The sequence below is a fragment of the Macrotis lagotis genome, chromosome 5 (genome assembly GCF_037893015.1).
Source record: "Macrotis lagotis isolate mMagLag1 chromosome 5, bilby.v1.9.chrom.fasta, whole genome shotgun sequence".
Classification (NCBI taxonomy): domain Eukaryota; kingdom Metazoa; phylum Chordata; class Mammalia; order Peramelemorphia; family Peramelidae; genus Macrotis; species Macrotis lagotis.
The window spans coordinates 166,061,662-166,080,904 of NC_133662.1; the positions used below are offsets into that span (position 1 = coordinate 166,061,662).

At 34.3% G+C, this 19,243-nt stretch overlaps 1 protein-coding gene across 1 annotated transcript in view; it reads left to right on the plus strand.

The window, feature by feature from the left end:
• The window catches only part of CCDC170 (coiled-coil domain containing 170), a 93,527-nt gene that overhangs the window by 49,655 nt on the left and 24,629 nt on the right, over positions 1–19,243 (plus strand). The window contains exons 6-7 of the mRNA XM_074190056.1: positions 5,451–5,768; positions 16,783–16,983. Coding sequence (XP_074046157.1) covers positions 5,451–5,768; positions 16,783–16,983 — 519 coding nt within the window. The remainder of the gene's footprint in view (positions 1–5,450; positions 5,769–16,782; positions 16,984–19,243) is intronic.

Genomic DNA, 19,243 nt, shown 5'->3' on the forward strand with positions numbered 1-19,243 from the left:
GACTTTGAATAACTCTGGACTACTCAGGATAGTGCTTTAAGTTGGAAGGTCCTGAAAGATTTGGGAGGGAGGGAAGAATTTTTATGATTATAAGTTCTAGTGCAGATCCAGTTGGAATGTTTTCTTGGGTTGAATAAAATTTGACCTATACTCATTCTATTTAATGGAGAACTAAGTGTTATTTTGGAGGGAGCAAAATAAGTGACATTTCTAGAATTTCTCTAATTGGGGGCAAGAACTTGAGAAATTTATATCATGTCAAGGGCCACACAGGTATTGTGTCAAATGTCTGAGGTTGGATTTTAACTCAAGTCCTCCTGACTCTAGGGCTGGTGCTCCATCCATTGCACCACCTAGTAACCCCAAGAACTCATTTCTATAACACTGAAATTTATATGACACTTCTCATAGTAACTCTGTGAGGTACATACAGCATTGTATTTCATGTGCCAGACCAAGTGTGGGATTTGATAGGGTTATGCAGGCTTTTGTCATTACGACTTTCAAATTAAGCCATGCTGTTTCAATAGGGGTTTGGAATTTTATCTATGTTTATTATTTTTCTAGTAAAGAAGTAAAAAAACTTCTAACTATTGGTAAATCTATAATATAAATTATTAACTGGACACTAGGTTAAATTAAGAAATTTTTATAAATAACACAAAGTTATTTCAATGAAAGGCAGTGAGGTATGTAATGGAAAGGACAATGGATTGAGACAGAGGGCCTGGACTAGAGTTGTGTTTTCATCATTTACTAACTCAATGACAGACAATTCATTCACCTAATCTGAATCTCAGTTTCCTCATCTGTAAAACAGTGGTATGCCTATTTTTTAGATTTGTGGTTAAAGTTCTTTGAAAACTATACAGTGCTCTAGAAATGTGTTTGACACAAAGTATATGATTAACATATGTTTATTTATGGTTATTCAAATTTATTGAATGGGTCTCTTGGCTCATCATAAAAAACTGTCCCTTTTGGCATCCCAGGTGTTCTCCCCCCATATAAAAGTCCCTTATTACACATTGATGTTATTTTTGAAACTCTAGGGTGATGGGATGCGAATTTGTTTACTTAGACTATCTAATTAGTATTCTCAATATTCTGATACCCCCCCCCATTTTATCTTAGTATATATTTAAATATATTTATTGCTGCTGAGACTGGGAACTATAATTAACTATCCATCAAATTTCTTTATGAAAGTAAGTCTGTTGAAATATGGCAATTGTGAGAAAGTGTCCTTGATTTCTTACTTTACTACCCATAATTTAATTAGTAGTCACAGTGGGGCATCTCTGAGAGGACTGCTTTAGAATGGTAAAGGGGAAATGAAGCCAACTAGTGCCAGCAACTTGAAAGGCTAGGCATTTTTGGAAATGGGTTCTATAATTGATTCAGTTAATATCCCTGGGATACAGGCACCTTAACTGCTCATCCACTTTTTGAATTTCCTTTTATATCAGCATATAGAATTTAGTTGACTTAAAAATCAATTTATGTATTTGAGTGAGTGTATATGTATACATATACTTATATATGAATGTGTGTGTGTGTGTGTGTGTGTGTGTGTGAGAGAGAGAGAGAGAGAGAGAGAGAGAAGTGGGGGAGAGGAAAAAAAGGAAACAGACAATCAGAGACAGAGAAAAACAGAAATATATCAGTCTATCTTCTAATCTTCTATAACATTCAGGACAAATTTTTACCACTCACTCCCCTGTGCCCCCAATCCTGCTTTGAACCTGTTTATTTCACAGATAATTTCTCCTTTTTTCTAATGTCTTGTACAGGAAAGTATTTTTAAAGAGAAGCAATGAATTTTAGTGGAATAGTACTAGATTTGGAGTGAGGAAGCCCTAGGTTTAAAGAAGGAAGGAAGGAAGGAAGGAAGGAAGTTAACTATGTGACTCCGGATAAATAATAGAATCTCTCTGAACCTCAGCTTCTCCGGTACCTGTAGTAGTTACTCCAAAGGGCATGTTCTGTGATGCAAGGAAGCTAGTAGAGGTAGACAAACATTAGAGTACTATGTAAATATCAGTTGTCATTAAATCCTCTTGTGTCACCTCCTTCTATAAAGCAGGTGGGCAAATGGTGAAAATTATAAGCTGTGTTCTAGGAAGCTTTTCAAGTTTAGTCATGGGTATTGACTTCTACTCACGAAGTTCCATTTTGGTTTTAGAATTTGGTTGCCCTAAATATAATTGGAAGACTTTTGTGGGTTGATTAATCAGTGTTTTTTTTTTAATGAGCATGAGGGAAGCCTCCTTCCTTCCTTCCTTCCTTCCTTCTTTCCTTCCTTCCTTCCTTCCTTCCTTCCTTCCTTCCTTCCTTCCTTCCTTCCTTCCTTCCTTCCTTCCTTCCTTCCTTCCTTCCTTCCTTCCTTCCTTCCTTCTTCCCTCCTCCTTCCACCTAAAAATTATTAATTATTTTTATTTTCTTTTCACATTTTTTTTCTGAATTAATTATGAGAAAAGATCACAAATTTTAAGCTGCACCTTAAAGATCAAATAGTCCTATTCCCTCATTTTTCAGATGAAGAAACTGAGACTTAGAGAGGCTTGGTGACATGTTCAGGATCATGCAGCTAATAAGTGTCTTAAGCAATATTTAGACTCAGATTTATTTTTTTTTAATTTTAGGCAGTGGGGTTAAGTGACTAGGCAATTATTAAGTGTCTGAGGCCAGATTTGAACTCAGGTACTCTGACTCCAGGGCCCGGGCTCTATCCATTGCTCCACCTAGCCTCCCCCTAGACTCAGATATTCTTGACTACAAGTGTAGCACTCTATGCCAATCTTTGATCTTAAATATCATGTTTTTTTAAACCAATAACTTATTTTTCTCTATTCATAATCTATAGATCTTGTTTGCTTTCTCTATACTGCTATGCATTGCTTATAATAATAAATATAAAAGGAGTCTGCATTGCAAAGACTCAGATATCTTGAGAGAGATGGGTATTGATCAGAAAACAGCAGTATAACTACGGGTTTGGGATGCAGAACTAATGTAGATTTCTAGTTTCTCCTAGGGAAACCCTAGGGAGCCAATCCTGGAGTCAAAGGCATGCTGCAGTTATATATGTTCTCACCTCTGGGGTCTGATAGGAGAGTTCTTAAGCCCTGAATTACATCACCAGTGGTGAGGCCACTCAGTTTGAGAAATGGTGCCTATGAAAAAGGAAAACATGGAACCAAGTATTAGGAGTTCCTAGGCTTTTATGGAGAGTTTCTGACAAAGGTTGCTTGTATCCAAAGATCATTGAGTTGAATGATCCAAGATCATTCAGTTCTTTCTGATCCAAAGATCATTTTCTTCCACAGAGAATGCAAAAGCAACATAGCTAATAAATAATTCTACATTCTTTTCATCCTTTATCTAAAGGTTTTGTTCTTTGAGTTTCTTCATTTCCATTCTTGTTGTTTCTGTCTTCTGTGTATCTTAAAGAATTTTTCTTTTGTTTTTTCTGTAGACAGATTCAACATTCGATTTTTATCAGATTTTCTCCCCCTCTCCTCAAGACAATATGCATAATCATGGTACATGTCTTTGAAAAATCTAAATATATCCTTATTAGTAATCTTAGATAATTCCCTTTTTTTCCTACTGATCAGAATTTTTTCCCTTTCTGTTTTCTGAATTTCATTCTTTAGTGTTAGAGTTCATAACTCTGTGTGTGTGTGTGTGTGTGTGTGTGTGTGTGTGTGTGTGTAAGTGTGCTAGGACTCTCTGTTCCCATACCTTACTTAGTGGTAATACTGTCTCTTTTAATTGAGACACCTTGTCTCTCTTTTCCTGATTCATATGTGTATTGATTTTTTTGGTAATGACCTACCTCTTTAGACCTAAAATAGAATTTTATTTGCAAACTCATTAATTCACTTATCATGTAAAAATGTGTGATGGTGGTTTATCTTATTTCTTTATGAAACTCTAAACTGTTGAGCATAGGGAACATTTTCTATCAAAACTTTGTTTTTTTCACTATTACATAGCACAGTGCTCTACTCACAGTAGTAATAAATGTTAGTTGATTTTGAATTATTTTTTGTTTGAAACTCCTAATTTACTTGATGTTTTCTTTGCATCTGAAATACTAACTAGTGCTTTAGGAAGAAAAGGTAGAATAACTAGGATAAGAAACAAAAGAATGATTAATTAAAGTAAATGAATTAATATTCCTAAGACATGAACATTGTACCTTCAATCCCTGATTGAAGGAAAACATGAATTCAGATGAATAAAATTCTAATGGATAGTAAATTTCATATTTTCAACAAGTAATTCATTTCAATGAATGTTTATTAAATGTCGACTATATTCCAGACACTATACTAAAGTGCTAAGAGCCTAAAAAGAACCAGAAGACTGTCCTTGGTCTCAATGAGCTCACAATCTAATGGGGGAGACAACAAGCAAACAAATATGTACAAACAAGCTAAATATAGAATAAGCAGAAAATTATTGAAAGAATGGAATTGAGAAGTCAAGGAAGGCTTAGAGTAAAAGGTGGGATTTTATTTAGGATCTAGAGGAAACTAATCAGAGTGGAGGAGGGAGAGAGTTCCAGGCAAGGGGGACAATCAGAGAAAATTCCTGGAGATGGAGTCTTGTTTATGAAACAGCCAAGAGGCCAGTGTCACTAGAATGAAGAGTATTATATTACATATTAAATTATAAGATGACTGGATGGATAGAAAAGGTCTAGGTTCTAATGAATTTTGAATACCAAGCAGAACATTTTTGTATTTGATCCTAGAGACAATAAGGAGCCACTGGAGTTTTTGAGTAGGGGGAATGACTTGATTGGACCTGAATTTTAGGAAAATCACTTTAGTTGCTGGATGGAAGATGGACTGAATGGGGAAATTCTTGAGGCAGACAGATCCACCAGCAGGCTCCTGTAATAGTCTAAGTCTAAGCATGAGGTGATAAAGGACTTTGCTAAGATGGTGGCAGTATCAGAGGAGGAAAAAGGGCATATTTGAGAGATGTTGCAAAGGTGAAAATAATATACTTTGATGATGGCTTGGATTTGGGGTGGTGAGAGATTATGAGGAATTCAGAATAAACACTATTGGAATAATGATATTACATCTCAATCTTTAATTTATAGTGAATTTTAGACAATTTATTAAAATGGGGGTCAGCTAGGTGGTGCAGTGGATAAAAGATTGGCCCTGGAATCAGGAGGATTTGAGTTCAAATTCAGCCTCAAACAGTTGACACTTACTGGCTGTATGATCCTGGGCAAGTCACTTAATCCCGATTACCTCATACCCCCAAAATGAATATAGTAAGATAGTTAATGAGAAATGAAATTGTTCAAGGTAGTTTTATGTGGGATGTATGTACCTAAAATAATACTCTTTGCCTTGTCCTTCCTATTCAAAGAGACGATTTCCTTCTCCATCCTCCTTTATCTATTTTTTTTTCCTTTTTAGGACTTGATGAGTGCTGTGGAAGCAAAGCAGAGTTTTGAGAGGGAAGTTAAGATCTTACAAGAAAGACTAGCTATTGGTCAGAGAGCCTGGGATGTCACTAAGAAAGAACTGAGTCGCCTGAAGAAAAATTCCTGTGAAACAGAGGAGAATTTGAAGAACAGCATGGAGGAAGCAAAGACCTCTCAGAGCCGTTTTTGTTTGTTCATGGAGCAAATTGCAGACCTTCTAAGTAGGAGCTCAGTGATAGTTAAGCCTTCAAAGGAAGATGTATTGGATAGAGTACAGGAAATGACCAAACAGGAAGAAAACAGGAAACAAGTAAGTGGGTGGTTGTTTTTAATCTAGTATTCTTTAGTATAATTTAATAAAGCTTTATTAATTTCGACTAGTTGGGGTGGGAATGGATACAGTGGACAAAGACTAGCCCTAATTAGTGAAAAAAAATCTGATTTCAGATAATGTTTAAATGGATAACTTTGTCCTTTCAAATACATCTGGGAGTTTAAACTAGGAGAGCATCAACTAATGTTCTTTACCAGATTCATTTAATGCTTTGGAGAAGAATGTTTTATAATTATCTCATAAATGATATGCAAATATATATAAAATTTCAAAATATTTCAAGAAAGGCATTGCATATTTTTGCATTTTTAGCAATAACCTTATATTAATTGAGGACAAATAGAGTTCATTCTAGGAAAAATGCTCTGTAGCACTCAGGGTTCCCTGGGCAATCTGATCTTGTTTTGTGACCAGCTGTTGTCTAGGTGTCTTCAGTTCTTTTGCCAGTAACAAATTAAGAGAGTATGAGGCATAGAACAATATAGTCATACATCATGGAATCCAAAGTAAATGTATACTAAAATTCAGAGAGAGTCAAGAAAACTTTTTCTTCTGTTGCATTCCATCTTCTCCAGGAATCTAATATTATAATCTTGTCTTTGGGTTTGATGCTTTTCCAAGGAATGGATTTCAGAGGTATAAATGGTCATGCTGAAAATTTAATATTTGTTTCTCAACCCTCATGATAAGTATTTATATATAAAATATCCCCAGTCCTTAGAGTATTTGCACATAGTATTTAATAATTGCTTTTTTCATTCATTCATTCATTTCACTTAGACACTATACTTCTCTTAATACCATCTAAGATGTGTTAACTTTTGGGGGACTACCATATTGTATTGACTCTTATAGAGCCTGAAGTACACTAAAATCCCTAGATCTTTTCAAATGAGCTTTTATCTGAGATGTATTTGCCATCCTGTACTCCAGCAGTTGATTCTTTGAGCTTAAGTATTGGATTTTACAATAATCTAATAAATTTATCTAGATTTAACCCATTGTTCCAGTCTGAGTTATATTTGTATGTAGATGTTGTTGTTTAATATAACAGTTCTCAACCTTTTTAGTCTCAAAACTCCTTTAAACTTTTCTTTCAAATAGTATTTTATTTTTTCTAATTACAAGTAAAGACGATTCTTAACATTCATTTTTAAAAATAAAATTTTGAGTTCCAAATTTTCTACCTTCCTCTTCTCCCTAAAATGACAAGCAATTTGATATAGGTTTTATATACATGTAATCATATAAAGCTTATTTCCGTATTAGTCACGTTGTGAAAGAAGAAGCAGAACAAAAAGGAAAAAAAACTGCAAAAAGTAGAAATAGTATATTCTGTTATGGTTTTAGACTTCATCAGTTTTTCTCAATATATGGATAGCATTTTTTTTTGTCTTGGATCTTTCCAAAGTGTCTTGAATCCATGTATTACTGAGAAGAGCTAAGTTAATAATAGTTGATAATTGCACAAATGTTGCTGCTATTGTATACAATTGTCCAATTATCTCCTAGTTCTGTTTTCTTCACTTCATATCACTTCATGTAAGCCTTTTCAGGTTTTTCTGAAATCTGCCTGCTTGTCAATTCTCTCTCTCTCTCTCTCTCTCTCTCTCTCTCTCTTTTTTAGTTTTTGCAAGGCAATGAGGTTAAGTGGCTTGCCCAAGGCCACACAGCCAGGTAATTATTAAGTGTCTGAGGCTGGATTTGAACTCAGGTACTCCTGACTCCAGGACCGGTGCTTTACTCACTGTGCCACCTAGCTGCCCCTCGCTTGTCAATTCTTATAGTACAGTAGTCTTCCATTCATATTCCACAACTTGTTCAGCTATTCCCCCAATTGATGAGCATTCTTTCACATCTTAGTAATATTTTGAAAATTGTTCTGACCTTGTTGATTTCATGAAAGTGTCTTGGAGTTCCTCAGGGATCCCTGGACCATACTTTGAGAACTGCTGATCTAATACATTGATCATTCCTACACACTTTGCAAAATCCACACATTTCATAAACATATAGTCTCTGCCTTATTTACTAAGTTCCTACTGTATTTGAGATACAGAAATAGGGTCTAGGGATTCAAAGTCAAAAATAAAGCAGCTTCTATCTCAAAAGAGCTTACATTTTACTTGGAGGATAAGACACAAAAAAGTAAGCAGCTATAAAGTTATTTGAAGAGGGAGAGAGCAGTAACAACTTGGAAAGAAAATGTGATCAAGAACATAAGTAGATAGGTTAGCCTTGGGAAAAAGAAACTTCTTTTTTTTTGACCCTCAAAGATTAGGCCCAAGGAAGTGAGGATAGAAGAAGACCTGGAGGAGTTTTGGTTTGTAGAATAGAGGGAAAAAAGATCATGATAGATCATCTCAATTTTGTCACCAAGAGAAAAGGTGAAGTCATTACCAAGAAGCAGATGCACAGGGGATTTAAGAATAAAATTGTGCCACTTGTCCCTGACCTACAAGTTTGCCATGAGGGGTCTCATTCAAGGCCCTGGAGAGTTTCTTCACTTTCACTTGTCATCACAAGGCTACTGATGGAGCATTTGATCAGGTAGTTTTTATCTCTTGCTCTTGACTATTTTCTTTTCTTGCCATTATATTTATGATGAAATGTTTTTGGTCTTATATGATGTGTCTCTCTCCTTTGTTCTCTGTGGGCTATTCCTCCTTCTTTGAAAGTTATTTGGGGGCAGTAGGCTTCCACATGTCATCACCATGTATCAAAATCAACAAAACAATAAGATTGAAATGATCAATCTTTGCTTTCATTGTAAACTTGAGGTCAGTAAATGAGCCTTGCAACTTCCTGAAAGAAATCTAACCCACTCTTCTCCCTTTCAACTCTGGACCTAAGCTCATTGTCCCTTTGAACTGCCTGTCCCAAATGTACATACTATTGGATAAACTGAATGGAATAGTCATCCAAATGCATGTTGACATCTGAGTAGTAGACATCCACAGAATTGTAAAATAGATTTAGTTCTGAAAGGTGCTGATCAGGTCATTCCACTAATTTTACAGATGAGGAAACTGAGCCTGGGGGAGATTAAATGACTTGCCCAGCGTCACACACTTAGTAAGTTTCTGATGTACACTCAGGTATCCCTGATTCCAAGAACAACACTCAACCCACTGAATAACCTAGCCACATCTTCATGTATTTTGTCTTTCTTATGTGGATAGACAGCACAAACTTCTTTGAGTAACTATCTGTAGTCTCTGAAATGTCCTGGGACTTGCTGCAATGATTGCCATTTAATCCACCAACAGAAATATCTGGAGGTTTTCATTAGGCTCAGGAAATCCCTTTTTGATCTGGATTCCATGCTTATTTTTCTTCACTGCAGTGTCAAATATCTTTGACAAACACTTATCTCCCTGTTTTATGCCTTTGCTGGTGTTTGTCATTGAAAAGCATTTTCTCTTTATGTTATATCTTTCAAGGAATCCTGAAATATGTGGCTAGAAGGCAGTATTTTGTTCTGTTGAATCAAATACTTTCCCCCTTTTTTCTTCTACTTTTTAAAAACAACTAACAAATAATGAGCACAATAGGGTCTCATAGGTCTATAATTTCCAGTTAACTGAGATTTTAAAGATGCAACCACTATTGAATATAATTTTCAAAAGCCTATTTATTCACTTCTAATACATTCATTAAGGATTCTTTAAATTTGTGTGTGAATCTGATAAAGATTTTTATAGTTAGGAGAAGCCATATAGATTGGTAATTATTGATGGTCTATCAATCACCTTTTTTTAGGGGGAGGTATTAATAAGTTCTGCAGTTTTTTTAAAGTCTTTGTTATCACCTCCTTTAGACCCCTTATATTTGGATTCCCTAAATGCCCTCAGAATTTCTTTCCCTCTAGCATTGATCTCATATACATATATATTAATATATGTATATCATTGTTTTCTCCAATAACTTTTCTGCCTTCCCTATGAGTACCTCAAGGACAGTGATATTAGGGTTCAAGTAAAGCTATTAACTTTGATGGAAGAAACACTTTGATAAAAGTTTTTTACATATCTTTTCTCTTTATTTCTTCTGTGTGTACTTATATTTTCATCCTGTATACCTTTGGGATGGCTTTGTTTAACTGATTATCTTGCTAAGCTGTCTATATACTGATTTTACCCTTTACTGCTTCTCTTGACTTTATGAGATAATATTACTCACAATCATTGATCATTCTTTCTTATAAAATTTTATGAATGAGTTTATATTCTAACTTGGTTGCTTTTGGCATCCACTTTTCTCTATCAATTAAGTCTGATGTTTGTTGACTAACACTTTCTGGTTCTGTGAAAAAGAAAACAAAAAATAACGATTTATTATTTTTGTCTTTTATTCATCATTATTTTTTCTATCATTCCCAGTTACCTGCATTTGCTTTCATTTTTTTTGTGTACAGATTCTTAAAATCTGAATTGTTACTTGAGATATCACCTCATATGCATTAGATTGGCTAAGATGATTTGAAAGGAAAACGATAAATGATGGAGAAGCTGTGGGAAAACAGGTATATTATGCACTATTGGTGACCAACCATTCTGGAAAGCAATTTGGAACTGTCTTCAAATCTACTAAAGTGCACATACCCATTGACTCAATAATACCATAAATAGTCCATATCCTGAAATATCAAGACAGAGGAAACTATACAAAAATATTGATAACAGTTCTTTTTATAGTGGTAAAGAAATGAGAACTGAGGGAATGTACGTCAATTGGGGAATAGAAGAAAAATTGAAGTATAGGAATACAAAGGAATAATGTGTTGTAAGAAATGATAAAGGGGATGATTTGAGAAAAACCTAGGAAGATTTATGTGAATTGATGCAAATTGAAGTGGGCAGAACCAGGAGAATAATTTATCCAATAACAACAATATTATAAAAATAATCAACTTTGAAAAACAGTAACTCTCCTCAACCCAATGATCAACCAAAGTTCCATAGGACTTATGGTAGTATATACTATTCAACCTTAGCTAGAGAGACTATGGACTCAGAGTATAGATTGAAGCGCATTTTGTTCTGTCTATTCTTCCTTCCTTTCTTTCCTTTCTCCCTCTTTTCCTTCCTTCCTTTTTTCTTTTTTCCTTTTGCTCTTAATGGAGCATCCTATACCTATTTTTATTTCATATATATATATATAATATATAATATATTTTTAGATTTTGCATGGCAAATGGGGTTAAGTGGCTTGTCCAAGGTCACACAGCTAGGTAATTATTAAGTGTCTGAGGCCGGATTTGAACCCGGGTACTCCTGACTCCAGGGCCGGTGCTCTATCCACTGCGCCACCTAGCCGCCCCTCCTATCCCTATTTTTTAAAAAAATTGAAAGACTTGATAAACATAAAACTGGATTTTTATATAAATGGGAAAAAGGATTATATATAAAACCATGAAATTTTAATTAACACAGGTTTTTAAAAGAATTTATTAAATTTAGTATAATACCATACCATTTTACTTATCTGAGTCCTCTTCTATATTGCCTTTTTTGCTTTATAAAGTATATAATTGATTTTTATCTTCTTTTTTGACATCACAATAATTCCACTCTATTCTTCCTACAACCCTTTCTACCACCAAGAAACCCCAAAGCCCCTCTCCCATAATAAGTGGGCATAAAATATTGCAAAATAAATTTACACATCAGTTGGGGTGGCTAGGTGGCGCAGTGGATAGAGCACCGGCCCTAGAGTCAGGAGTACCCGGGTTCAAATCCGGTCTCAGACACTTAATAATTACCTAGCTGTGTGGCCTTGGGCAAGCCACTTAACCCCATTTGCCTTGCAAAAACATAAAAAAAATTTACACATCAGTTGTATATGAAAATGTACATTTCATTGCACCTGTTATCTCCTTATAAGAGTAGGAAGAATCTTCTATCATCAGTCTTCTGAAGTCCTGATCCTTTCATTCATCAGTTTTAAAATTGTTCAATATTTTTTTACACAATGTTGCAGTTGTATAAATTGACAATAAATAAGGAGGCAAATGGCAAAATGCTTTCTAAAGCAAATGATGTGGCAAAATGTGAAATTAGAAATGTGACATCATATGGTATCACGGGGCCTGCAATGTTGTATACATTTTGGTAGTTGGCGTTTAGAATAATATAGCTGCTTAGTTGAATAAAGGAAATTATTTTAAGAAAGGCTTATGCTAATAATATAACCTTTCTTTTTAAAATTTATCTTTATTGTGAAAAATTATTTAATTCTCTTTCCTAAGTGGAAGTGGATGGCCTTCAATAGCTAATGGCTTGTTTCTGCATCCATGTTATTGTTTCCCTTCCCCATTTCCCTTCAAATGCTTTGCCTGAAACTGTTTTAATTCTAGCATGTGAAGCAGCATAAAATTGCCAGCATGATATATCTGTATATTTTCTAAAGCAAATGATGTAAATTTGTTAAGCTGGTTCCACCCTCTTTATCCTCATAAAAATGAGAATGACTCAGTCTTTTTCGTGTCTTTATCTGACTTTCCTACCTAGCAATCTTTTTCAATAGCTCCTTTTCCTTTTTTAAAAACCAAAATTAAGCATACAGTTGCTGCTCTCTTGTGTGACTCATGCTCAGGGAGGAAATATTGTTTTAAAAGTATTTCTGGAAAATTGGTACTTTTTACAAATTGATAAATCTGTTTGTGGAAGAGGCAATGTTCTGATTTCCAGCTGATGTGGCAAGACATACTGTAAATAGTTGGGTAATACCAGTTTGAAGGCCAAAAGGCAGAACCAGTCTTGGCTAGGTGAAATCACCTTAGGTATACTTCCATTTACAGAATTTTACCTTTTATTTATCCTTTGTAGTATGTTAGCTATTTCTCTTACTCTTATTATTAGAATCTAGGAACCATGATAGAAGTTTAGAAAGGCTCACTTTTCTTGTAAATTTTTTCTGCATATTCATTATATGCCCATGGCAAATATTCTTTTCTTTCCCCTTTTTAAAGTTATTTTCTCATAATAGGCACTGATAAATTACCATGAATTTGAATTGGGTCCTATGTATTGTTTATTCTTGAAAGTTCAGGACCCCTATAGCAGGTGTTATTAAATTATGGCTTCTTTATCAATGAGATAAGAGGTATTAAGTTGCAACGCCTTCAGAAATGAGTGTAGATTATCCAAAGAAAATATTTCCTTTTTTTGGGGGGGGGGATTGTTTTTTAAGTGGCCGATCAAACAGGCTGAAAATGGTTTATGCTATTGAGAAACCACAGAAATCATTATCTGTCTTCTCCATGTTAAAAACAAATCTATAAAACTTGCATTTGGATGGTAGTTTAATGGAGTTGTTTTCCAGAAGTTACTTTGTTTTTTCCCATTTAATGCTGAATGGATGGTCTAAGTCTTTTTTTTTTAAGTTTTACTGATTTTTTTTTATTTCTTCATGTAGTAATTCCCAGCATATCTCTGCCCATTCCCACTTTGATTCCCCACTTGAAACAATGAAAATGGTTAAGAGTATCATCTCATTCCACTTCAATTGGGATGCATGCTCTCAATTTTTTTTTTTACAACTCTGTTCATGTCCCTGAATGACTGCAAAAGTACCTCAGGCATTAATTTTGGAGATATCAAATAAATAAATTAGGTCAATTCTCAAATATGGGAAAATGGCAATTCCTAAATAATGGAGATCAACTGTAAGTTTGTCATAATGGGGAAAAGGTCAGGACTACCTAGACATATAGTAGCTATTACATAGTAGTAAATCAGTAAATGTTAATATTTATTAACTGGCTTTCTGTATTCTGTTTTTTAAAATTATTTATTTAAGGAAGTGGGGTTAAGTGACTTGCCCAAGGTCACACAGCTAGGCAATTATTAAGTGTTTGAGGTCACAATTGAACTCAGATCCTCCTGACTCTTGTGCGCTATCCTCTGTGCCACCTAGCTGCCCCTGTATTAACTGACTTTCTAAAAATATATACATGACACATTTAAGTTTAATCTTATTCTGTACTATTAATTTTCTGTACTATATTTTATATATTATTTATATATTATTAATTTTCTGTACTGTTATTCTGTACTATTTATTCTCAACAATAAGCAAAATTAAATCAAGTTCCAAAATGGCAATATTTCATAATTTTTGAGTAAAAATATTCACATTGAAAATTCAACAACTGACTCAACCCAGTTTGATGTGGCTCCAGTATAATTTCTTCAGTCTTCTTTTTCAGTTCCTAAATAAATTATCTCCAAGGCTGTAGTAACTTGGCTAATTAGCAACCACAAGGGAATATTTTTAGAGCTAGGGACAAGGACTGGATCTGTGATTTCATCATTTTGTAGCAGAAGTGCCTAATGTGGTCCACAGGCTACATAAATAGGTAAAATTAAGAAAGATAAATAAATAAATAAAAATACAGTAGAATACAGCATTAACACATTTTTTTCATAATTTGTAGGAGGTTGGCAGGGATGTTTATGTATAATATAATGCCCCTGTTTCTTTTTGATTTTGACCTTATGATTCTATCAAATACTTTGTTAAAAATTCACCTTCTCTGCAACTTAGCCCTAAATTTACTTAAAGCACTGAGACATTAAGTGACTTGCCTATGATCACAAAACAAATAGTTGTCAGAGGAGGAACTTGAACTCAGGTCTTGATGACCTCAAAGTTAACTCTCTAACCCCTTGCTATGCCATGTGAAATTGTTCGTTGCTTTTATTATTTTCATTCCTTCCATTCTCATTTCTTAATATTTAAAGGTTGGGCATTCTTTATATAATAGCATTATCCCAAAGGAGTCCTGAATTTCTTTTCTGGATTTGTCATTGTATCAAATGAATATGTAGGAAAAAATAAAGTAGAGTATTTCTTATGTGTAAAGTAAAATGATTATTTGACATTTATCAAGTGACTATGCATGGAGTACCTGTATATATATATATATATATATATATATATATATATATATATATATATATGTATATACACATATATGTATATATGTATATAGTGCAATGTTAGGCACTGTGGGGAGATATAGAGAAATATGAGACATAGTTCATGAAGCTTTCTGAGAAAAAAGTATTCAGAGAAAAAAGGAAGAATCAAAAGCAGCTCTACTTTTTTGAGGGAACTAAATTATTTTGAGTGAGTAAATTTAAAAGTTAGTGAGATTTGAGCAGAGTAAATTAAAATCGTTATTATTGCTAGATGAGATAAAGTGCTTTCTAGAAATTCCAGAATGTTCAGAAGCTTTTGAATAGCATACATGAATATGAGATGAAATAATTTGTCTTTGTCAAAATCCCTAATTACCTTTAATGAAACTCTTTATCAAGATCACAAGGAGACCATTAAGTTCACCATAAAACCTAATTTTCTTTGTTATAAACTTTAGGAAGAAGGACTTACTGGGTGGGAGAGAATCTCATCTCTTCTTTAGAGTTTTAAGAGGAGAGTTTCCATTTATTTCTCTTGTGATCACTTTGGGATCTGGTCTCCTAAACTTGTAATTACTGGAAGCGTGAATTCTTTTTGGGGGATTGGGGGGTGAGGAAGAGGAGAATGAATGGAAGTGGATTTGTCTTATGTTAGTTCTTTCACAAAGCCCTGCTTTGAAGCCCCTTTGTGGCTTGCAGGTACCTCCTGCCAAGAATAAGAGAAGCATGACCTCCTGTGGTAAGCTTCACTTAGAGCCTGAATGCACTTGAAAGATATCTTACAAGTGCTTCAACACTTTAAGGATTCATGATTTTATCTATCTGTCTACAACCTCCACATATGGTGGATTATAATCCTTCCATACCTTGGGTAGCTGTTTACTGAGTTACTTATTACCTAAAAACAGATAGGGTCTGGAGTCAGGAAGACCTGAGTTCAAAGTTAACCTTAGATGCTTAGGAGCTGTGAGTCTCTGGTCATGTCTCTTAACCTCTGCCTGCCTCAGTTTCCTCAACCGTAAAATGAAGATAGTAATAGACTGACCTCCCAGGGTTGTTGTGAGAATCAAATGAGAATAATCTTTGAAAAGAACATAGCACAGTTAGGAATTTCATAAATGCTTATTTCCTTCCTTCCTTTCAGCCAAACCTCTGGTGTTGAGCTTCTCTCAGTTTATCTAATTGGGGTCCTAGGATGACAGATCTAGAACTCCATCACCAGGTCTATATTTGAAGCCTTTTCTTTATGGGAATTGACCAAAATGAACCCTGCCAGAGCTTGAACTCTTCAGGCATAGCCTTTGGAGTTAGACAACCCGGTTGTAAATTCTTTGATTTTGGGCAAGTCATGCCTTAGTTTCCTCATCTGTAAAATAAGAGGGTTTTATTAGACCACTGATCTAGGCTTGAAGAATTGTTAAAGTCTCTAAAGTTCAAACCCCTCATTTTCTAGATAGTGAAACTTAGATGCAGAGAGATTTAATAATCTGAACAAAGTCAAACAGGTACTTAAAAAACAAGGGTAGGATTTGAATTCAGGTCCTTTGATTTCAGAGCTAGTGAACCTTCTACTACATCACATTTTTTTCTTTCCATGTAGTTCTACATTCTGTGATTCTTTGAGAACTCAAGGTTATCTCCATTATCAACAGTACTTGCCATGTTTGTTTGAGATGTATTATAGCCACTCAGCTGATCAGCTTTAGAGCCTGTAGTTCAGAATTCTTAACCTCAAGTGGTCCATTAGTCTCAGCCTCCTTTAGTGGAAGGAATAGGCGTAAACCAACACATAGACCTGATTCATTGATTATTGATTGTATTTTCCTGGACAAGTCGCTTTATTAGATAATGCAAATGGATTTCATTAGATAGTGAAAAATAGAGTTTGTCTTTGTGTCAGAGTTAAATATGATTTTAGATTTTGTATGGCAATTTTATTTTCATCTTAAGAAATCAAGGGATTTGAATCTGTAAGATTATAATATAAATAGTTGAGCACTCATTTTGTAACACTTCCTTGCATTTCAAATGAAGCTCAACCCTTTCTGTTTCTTTCTTAACAGATGGTTTCCCAGCTTGAAGCCCAGATAACTAAACTAACTGAACAATTGGAGAATGAGACTGGACTTCACCAGAAAGCTCTGCAAAGGGCTCAGAAAGCAGAAAAGCATTTTGAGAATCTTCAGGGTCAATTGACACACCTGGAGGGGGAGCTGGTGTCTGGAGATGTTCTGCTAGACAGTTTAAGCCTCGAGAAACAAAAAGTAATAACCTAGAAGTATTTTACTTAATGGAAGTTATCTGTTATAAGATTAAAAATATTTCTGAAAAATTATCCAACATGAGTCTTAAATCCAAATTCACCTGAAAAATCTTTAGCAGCAGGTGACATTGTTGGAAAAGGGATCAGTTTCTGGATTTTTGGGGCTCCTTGGACAATAATAAAGTGGGACCTTAATTTCTAGTAAAAAATAGAGCAAAGGGAAGCTAGGTGGTGCAGTGGATAGAGCATGGGCCCTGGAGTCAGGAGTACCTGAGTTCAAATCTGGCCTCAGACACATAATAATTACCTAGCTGTGTGGTCTTGGGCAAGCCACTTAATCCCATTTGCCTTGCAAAAAAAAAAATAGAGGAAGAAAAAATTTGCTCCTAAATGCAAAGTAGTAATTGAATCTTGTATTGTAGAAATATGAAAATTCTTCTCCAGGTGGTTATTTCACTTCCAAAAGGTCAAATAAGTTATTATAAAGTATATGTGTTATTGTTGCATTAAATGAAAAGGAAACTACATTGCTGGATTTTCTTTCAGATATTAGGTTAGGAAAGGGAAGATTCAACTGGTCAAGTCAAAGGTTTTGGAATAGGAATGAATGAGAGATTCCACAGGTCTTTCAGATTTGATCATAGTTTTGTAGTTAGATCAACCCCATCAAGAGTTTAGTGTTTAATAGGATAAAGTAGTTTAGATAGATTTTTTCCTGCTACTTTACTAAAGTTTTTAACTATTTCAATTAGATTCTTTTAGTTGTTTTTCTATGGTTCTCTATAACATCATCATTTGCAGAAAATAATTTTGGCTTCTTCTTTGCCTATTATTCCTGCAATTTTTTGGTAGTCTTATTGATTTATATATATATATATATATAATATACATAGAAATGCAATTTATATAAACATATATAAATACAATTTATATATACATGTGCAACATATATATATAATTCTCATTTATAGAAAGTATATACATATATATATATACATTTATATACACACATATAAATTGCATTTATATTTTTGTTGTTCAATTGTGTCCAACTCTTTGTGAACGCATTTGGGTTTTTTTTTGACAAAGATACTTAAGTAGTTTGCCATTTCTTTTTCTAGCTCATTTTACAGAGGAGAAAACTGAGGTAAACAGAGTTAAGTGACTTGCCCAGGCTCACATAGTTACTAAGTGCCTGAGATCAGATTAGAACTTGGGAAGCTGAATCTTCCTGATTCCAGGCCTGGTCCTCTATCCACTGTGCTACCTGACTGCCCGTGTGTGTGTGTGTGTGTGTGTGTGTGTGTGTGTGTGTGTGTATTTATAGCAATATAATATATATATATATATCTCAATTATATATATTTGTATAGCATTATGTCAAATAGTAGCGGTGAAAATGGGTACACTTTACCCCTGATCTTATTGAAAAGACCACTAGTTTATCCCCTTTACATATATTAATGGCTCTTGATTTTAGATTTAAACCATTTACTATTAGCAGAATAAATAGAAAAAAAAGATTTAAAGGCAAGAATTTCATTTGGATTGTTTTAATTTTTCTAATTATTATGCATTGTGATGATAGAGCAGTCAAAACCACTTTATAAGTTATTACTCTATCCCAGTGGTTCTCCGAAATTATATGTATTATCAAAAAATATTCAGTAAGAAGAACACTGAAATTGGAGTTTACAGACTTATGCTCAAATTCAAATTCATTTACTTGAATAAGTCACTTTAAGGGTGGATCTCAGTTTCTTCAGTATTAAAGTAACTTGAATTAGATAAATTCCTGAATTCCTTCTAGATCTATGATTCTAGGCTATCTATGGAATCTTCCTCCCTCTTCCTTTTCTCTCTTCACTTTCTCCTTCCCTCTTCCCCTCCTCCTCTTTCCCCTTCCACTTTCCCCTCCCCCTCCCCTTCCTCCTCCCTCCCTCCCTTCCTTCTTTCCTTCCTTGCTTCCTCTCTTTTTCTTCTTGCCTTTCCTCTTTCCTTTTATTAGTAGATATATTTTCCTTTCTATTATTCTATATTTCCTATTATTTTTAAAAATATTTTTGACTTCTTTTTCTAGCATCAACTACATTTTACAATTTGTCCTTCCTCCTGCTCTCAGAAAATCCCTTTTATAACAATGAATAAAAGAGAGGAAAGAAAAACCCTAATTCAGCAAAATTAACCATCATATTGAAAAAACATGACATTTACCCATACTGTTTCATAACCCTAGTGCTCCTACTTCTCAAAGAGGAGGT